Source organism: Saimiri boliviensis, chromosome 3 (genome assembly GCF_048565385.1).
Source record: "Saimiri boliviensis isolate mSaiBol1 chromosome 3, mSaiBol1.pri, whole genome shotgun sequence".
In the NCBI taxonomy this organism is placed as follows: domain Eukaryota; kingdom Metazoa; phylum Chordata; class Mammalia; order Primates; family Cebidae; genus Saimiri; species Saimiri boliviensis.
The window spans coordinates 17007133-17014427 of NC_133451.1; the positions used below are offsets into that span (position 1 = coordinate 17007133).

The 7295-nt window shown below is 42.5% G+C and overlaps 1 protein-coding gene across 19 annotated transcripts in view; it reads right to left on the minus strand.

The window, feature by feature from the left end:
- The window catches only part of LCORL (ligand dependent nuclear receptor corepressor like), a 201785-nt gene extending 195173 nt beyond the window's left edge, over positions 1-6612 (minus strand). For 2 of the 19 annotated variants that reach the window (XR_012516813.1, XM_074395940.1), the window contains exon 1: positions 6285-6598. Coding sequence is in view for 14 of the 19 variants with exons in the window: in XM_074395940.1 (XP_074252041.1) it covers positions 6285-6438 (154 nt within the window). In the remaining 5 variants the exon portion in view is untranslated. Of the gene's footprint in view, positions 1-5220; positions 5703-6284 lie in introns of those variants that run through there. The other 17 variants (XM_010338157.3, XM_074395936.1, XM_074395928.1 and 14 more) reach the window with 15 other exon arrangements.
- Between the last annotated feature and the right edge of the window lie 683 nt (positions 6613-7295).

A 7295-nucleotide genomic window follows, 5' to 3' on the forward strand; every position in this document is an offset into this window, starting at 1 on the left:
TGTAGCCAAACAAGGGGTGTAGTATGTGCACAAAAAGGACACCACACAGAAAAGCCTGGTTAACACCAGTCTGCAGCCCATATCTAATACTTACAAAATACAAAATGCACATGCTACATAAATATTATAGCATCTAAGAATAAAAATAGCAAACAATAATAAAATCCAAGCAAACTGCTTGGTTCCAAAGAGGGCAAAACTTCATTATTCCAAATATAAGATGATCCAAGAGTACAGAGAACTTCAAAATTTGCATGCAAAATTCATCAATATGCCTATTTTACAGAAAGACTTTATATACATCTTAACCATCCAACTACTCATCAGCATCACAAATTCCGTTTGTCTAAGGCACACTATTAGATGGTGCCACAATTTACATCTTTTAAAATAGAAAACATATTTGATAATGCTTGGGAAAAAAACAGTTGTATAAACAAAGTCTTTTGGGTAGCAGACCCATCCATACCAGTCCCATCAATACAGACTTCTAAGTAAATTTACTCTTATGAGGTTTACATGGCAACAGTGACAAGATAAAGGAGCAGGAGACAAGAAGCATCCAGAAAGTAGCAGCAAGTTGATCAATAGGAAAAGTACAATTAAGAGTAGACACCAACAAAAAGTAGCTTCAAGATGATCTAGTATGATACACATTTTTTAAATGGACTAAAAATTATTTTTATTCAGTTACTACATATCAAAAAGATTCCTTTCAGCATCAAAGGCCTTCCTGGTTTCATATATAAAAAGTCAGGATTAGACTAAGTGGTACCTTGTGAATCTGAAACTATAATTCTATGGCTCTAGAACAGTCTAGAATACAGATCATTCAAGCCCTTACTATCTTTTCTTTAACATGTTTCACGATCTTTTCATTGCTCATCAGAATTCCTACAAGAAAGAATCTATTGGCAAAAACATAAAAGTTCAACGCTGCTTATAACCTGTGTAAATCAATCATAATAATGGCAAACACTTAGGGAATGCTTTCTGTATGAAAGACACATATCAACATATACGAACACAAAATTATCAAATAATCTGATTATCTCCAATTTACAGATTAAAAAACCAAAGTATAGAGAGGTTAAGCTACTTGTCTACACTGCTAAGTGGAAATAACAGGATTCAAATACAAGTAGTTTAGCACTAGAACCTATATGTTTATTTGCTGTTTTATACCACCAAAATAAAAGATTTGAGAAAAAATAAATTAAGCTATAGGTTATTATTAGCAGGCTTTAATTAGGTGGTATGATAATCAAGAGTTGGCTGGAGAGACTACTATACAGAACTGAACTATTCAATGTGATAGCCATTTGCCACATGTGACTATTAAGCACCTAAAATGTGTCTAGTCCTGATTTTGAAGACTCAGTATTTTGAAAAATGTAAACTAACTCATTAATAATTTCTAAATGGATTAGTGTTAAAATGATTATATTTAACACACTGGGTTAATATAAAATATGCTTTTTAAATGTGGTTATTAGATTTAAAATTATATCATTTTACTTCCATTATATTTCTACTGAACAACACTGTTATAGAGCAAAGATACTGGAGTTTACAAAATGATTCTAAACCAATCTTTGCCATTATGTTCTGCTGCTATGACCTTAGACAAAATGGTTACACTGATTATCAGCTTCTGTATCGTAAAAATCAGATTTAAAAATAGTCCCCAAATCTACTACTTAGATTTTGGTATCTATTTTCCACTGAAAAGAACAAGGTAACATTGGAAAAGGAGCTCTTGCCACAGCTTGGACAGGTAAAATACAAGATTAACCCAGAATATCTTGTTTTGGCAGAAATACACTGGAACCAGCTTGATGAGACACCCATTGGCCAAACCTGGGACAGTTTGTGAATCAAAATAATGATAACAATGGATTTAACCACTGAATAAAATTAAGAATCCATGAGTTCACGCAGATAAAAAGAACTGAATAAATAAGAGATGGGAAAGAATACCTTATGTCAGAATGTCAACTAATAATTAAAGAAGGAATGAAGTCAGATAATCATCAACTGATGCTAAAACTTGTGGGTGAAGTTTTGATTATACTATGTAAATATACTGTTCCCCAAATTATTTTTCCACAAATTGCATGTAAGTTACAAAAGGATAAATAATAACTTTCAGGGATACCTAAGAGGAATGCCAGCTTAACAACATTTTCACAGCTAACATCACCAGCACTGGTACAAACATCATGAATCTCAAGATATGATGTACTAAGAAGGGCAGAACATCTCTTGAGTGGTATTCCTGCCAAAACACATAACCAATCTAACCACGAGAAAGCAATAGACAAATTCAAATTGAGGGACTTTCTACAAAACAGCTGCCCTGTACTTTAAAAAAAAAATGTCAAGGTCAAGAAATAATAAGGTTGACGAAGTGTTCCCGATTAAAAGATACTAAGGAGACATAATTACCAAATGTAATGGATAATCCTGGAGTGGATCCCAGAATAAGATGGAAAAGAAACCAGTAGAGAAAATAGATAAACAGATATAATTTGAATATGGACTATAAATTAGATAACATATCAGCATTAAATCTTCTGGTTTTAATAACCTTGTTTTTAAAAAATATACACTGAAGAATTCAGGGGTAAAGAGGTATGATGTCTCTGAATTACTCTCAAATTGTTCCAAAATATATATAGAGAGATAGGTATATAAAGCAAGAATGATAAACACAGCAAAATGTAAAACAACAAGTGTCGGTACATAGGAGTTCTATTCTTCCAACTTTTCTTTAAGATTGAAATTACATCAAAATATAAAATTTTAAAATACTGGCCAGTCTCCCAGATCAGATATCCTAGTGGACTATACAAGTCCTAATGATGTTTAAAAATGTACAGGTGTATTTCTTTTATTCTAGACCTGTTTTAAATTTTATGACTTATCAAATGCTAACTATATTATACATTTCATAAAATCCAGGCCTGTATCTGTTATTTCTCAATATTATAGTACTAGGATACGATTTACCGTATCCAATAAGCACTCAAACATTTGTTAAATGGGCTACTGAAAACTATAAAACAGTTTAGAATAATTATAGAAAAACAGTCAAATTATAAAAGGTACCATATTGTAAATAGAGATATTAATTGCGACAAAAGGTTGTAGGACAATTCTTCAATTAAAAGAAAAATATCGGGAATGAATCAGAACAGTAGTTAAAAATCTAACATAAAGAGACGAATACCACAATTAGAGGATGGTAAACATCTCATTTCATATTAAGAGTTAAACGTTTCCCTTTGTGGCTAACTACAAGGAGTCACGACAATTAAAGTAACTTTCTTCCCTATAAAATTAGAAAATTGTATGAGTTATAAAATGAATCAGATTAAAGAGTTACATCAAGAACTGAGATTCAAAATCTCATTAGGGGCTCAATCCTAATTTGCTCTACAACCCTGAGATGCTGCCTACAATTCGGTATCTCACTTGAAGTTGAGATGTTTGGATCATTTCCTTCCCCAAAGGTAAGAAGGATATTATTTTATAAAAATGACTGTTAAGCAATGAGAGCACCGAATATTCAATAAACATACTGAATATACACATACATGTGTATTCATATATATTCACACATGTATACACATGCAAAGGGAAACGAAAATAGCTTTTTTGTAAAAATATTTACAAAGTAATGAATGTAAGGCACATTAATAGCAAAAGGTAATGATCCGAATTCTAGTTTATCCCCATTCACACCATATAAATAAGTGCTTAACACCTAAGATGCTACAAAAAACCCCAATCAACAAGTGTATACTCCATGTAAAAGGAATGTTAATTTAAAAATAACAATGAGGTTCAAGACCAGCCTGGCCAATATGGCAAAACCCAGTCTCTACTAAAAATACAAAAATTAGCTGGGCGTGGTGGCGGGTGCCGGTAATCCCAGCTACTCAGAAGGCTGAGGCAGGGGAATCGCTTGAACCAGGAGGCGGAGGTTGCCGTGAGCCAAGATCGCGCCAAGGCACTCCAGTCTGGGCGACAGAGTTAGACTCCGTATCGGTAAATAAATAACAATAACAAAATATGAGACAGATTTTAATAGGGCTTTATTAGGATGGGGACCGTGGGAATAATTCTCAAATACAGTTAGAAGCCAGGGACAAAATTTCTTTTCACATACAATACAATGTATTCACATATTGCATTAAAACCGTAATACAGGGATTATATTAGACATACAGTATTAACTTTCAATGCCTTCTAATTTTACTTGAATATACAAGGTAAAAAGATATTCTAGTTCCCTTTTCCATCAAATCCAATGAACTATGTTTCATTTAAAGTTTGTTTTTCAAAAGTATATATATTTTTATGATGCAAAGCTATACTTAAGGCATCTAAATAAGCAAGAAGGTCAGAAAAAAAAAAATATTCCAAAACATAAAAAGACATCCTCAAATCACTTTGTGCCTTGGCAAAACTTAAGAGTAATATCATAAGCTAGTATTGCAATGCTGTCATCCCACCTAATTCTACCTAAATGAACTCAGTAATTTCTAATTGATTTCCAGAGGAGACCTTTACACAAGCAATTATCAAAAACAGTCCACTGTATTCAAGAAGCACAAATAACATTTACTTTTTAAAACAATTTATTTAAATACCTAGTTTTTTTTTTTACACTTCACAAACTAAAATCATTTATGAGTACTTGACTAAAACTATTTCTCATCACCTGTCCTTAGAGAAGACCAAAATACAATTTTCATAAGGGCAAAACAAAAGCAGTAAATTATTTAAACATCACTTAAATGCCTCCAAAGCAACCTTCCTTTCTCGAACATTTTTTCTGCGGTACACGTTTCTGAGTTGAAATTGCATTAGTTTAACCTAATACAATCTCCTTTCCACTAGCGAAAAAAAGATCTTAAGGCGTTAACCAAACACTTGGGAGGCGGGGTCGGGGATGCAAGGTGGTGCCAGGGCAGATGGAAACAAGGTACGAGAGTTGTTTTCTCAAGACACTAGGGTTACTCCCCAACTCTAAATGCCAAGATTCACTCCTCAGTAGAGCAAGCTGCTGCCACTATCCACTGCTTACACAATACAACCTTCCTTTCTACCTCTTCCCCTACACTCCCAACCATAACCTCCTTCCAAAACAAACATCCACAACGCGCCCCATTTCACAACCCGTGTTCGCCCCGCTAAGCCCACTAAACCAACCTGCTGGATAAACAGCTCCATGCTTTCGTCTCACTCAGGAAAGAAAAAAAAAAAAGCGACTGCAGCAAGGTCGGGAGTCCCACCATTCCTGTCACCCTAAACAATCCACAGGGTGAGAGACCCAAGCCCAGAAGTTTGAAGCAAAGCGATTCAGACCCAACCAAAAAGAGGGAATTGCAGTTGAGTGGGGATGGGAGGTGGGGAGGGCGATGCGAATGCGAGTGCGTGAGTGCGTGTGTGCGTGTGTGTGTGTGTGTGCAAGGAAGAGTCCATCACATGACAGTGAAAGAGGACCAGAGTCGTCGGGGCGTCCACAAGCAGAAGGGGGGGAGGGTGTCGTTGCCGTGGCAACACCCCCCATCCGTCCAGACTTCCAAAGAGGGAGGAAGAACTTCAAATCCCAACCGTCAGCGCTCGAGCGGCTCCTTCTTAAAGGGGTACACACAGCGCCGCCGCCGAGCGCGAGAGGGCAGAGTTGGGCGCCCCCCGCCGCCCCTCGCTCCCCGCGGGCCCATCTGCGGCCCCCGCCCTGCGAGCACCCGGGGGTCTCCAGGTCCGCGTCCCCGGGAACTGGCCGCGTCTGCTCACCCGGCCCCCGGCGGCGAGAAGGGGGTGTGTGTGCGCTCGGCGGGGGCGCGGACCAGCCCGCCTTCCTCCGGCCGCCCTGCCCGCCGGCTCCCCTCCGCCAGGGCGCCGACCCACCGGGCCGCTTCCTCCCTCCTGTCAGGGTGGACGGCAGGCGGCGGTGGGCAGCGACGGGCGCCGAGGAGTTTCGGGGAGAGCGCGAGCGGGCGGCTTCCTCCGAGCTCGGCAAGCGGGTCCGAACTAACAGTTCCCGGGGAGCCCAAGAGCTGGGAAGGCGAAGGAAGGCGGACTGCGCCGGGCCAACAGCCCGCAAGACAAAAGGCGAGCGCCGGGGCCGCCGCGCCGCGCCGCTCCCATCTCGCTCCCCCACCGAACTAACCCGAACGGGAGATTCAACTAAACCCCTCAGCCACAAACTCCTCGGGCTGCGGCAGCTGTCGCCGCGCGGAGCTCGGGGCCCCGGCCCGCGTCTCTCTTACCTACACAGTGCATGAGGCGGTGGCGCCAAGAGTCGAGTTCCCGCCGGAATCCTCTCCTCTCCGCCGCGCACCGAGGGCTCCGGCACTGAGCGGCGGCGGCAGCGGCGGCAGCAGCGGCGGCGGCAGCGGCCATTCTCTCTCTTCCCTTGTCCATCTGCGTCCCGCGTCACGCGCCCTCATTTACATACGAGCAGCGCAGGCACGAGGCAGGGGCGCGAGCCCTCGGCGCGAGCCCCGGAGCGCGCGCCCCCCGGAGGGGGGTTGATTGACACGTGTCACTACCTTCCCTCTGCCCTTCCCTCCCCCTCCCACCACTCCCTCAGGGAGAGGCGGGGAGGGAGCCAGAGGAGAAGGAAGCAACCTGCCGCTTCCGCTGACCCCGCCTCCCCACTCACTACCCTCCTCCCCCTCCCGCTGGAGTTTACTCAAGCGAGCCATACCGCTCCCGCCACCCGCGAAAACCCTGAGCGGGAGCTAGAGACCCGAAGCCCCGCCAGGAACCGGCGTGCTAGTGGAGCGGACTAGCAACGCCTACCTTCTGCCTTCACTCCGGGACTCCGACAGTTCGGAGACTTCACTTCCCAGGCTCCATTGCGCTAGGATCCCGAAGCTGAGCTTGGGGCCGTTGCGCGGTGCCTGCCGGTTATTGTAGTCCAGAAGAAAGGATGGGCTTCCCCCCCTTACACTTAGGTTCGCTAGCTGGCCTGGAACTTCTCTGCGCCGCGCCACTGTGGGGCTGAGCCTGTCGCTCCTTGCGCCCGAGACTGTGAGCCACCAGGGTGGCGGGATCTGACTCAACTGCTTTAGTTTTCTTAGGCTCCTTGATGGAAGGGTCGTGAAAACCACCAAAGTTGTTGGCCCCTTGCGGGTTGAGGCTGCGCTTTGTCTTTTAAGTCCTGGAAACTTTCCCGGGTCGCTGCCATCCTGTCACCCCGCAGGGAAAGGGCAAGCCGGTCATTTGGCTACATATGGAATAACTGCCAAACGTCCGGAGAGAGAGATCCGGGAGTG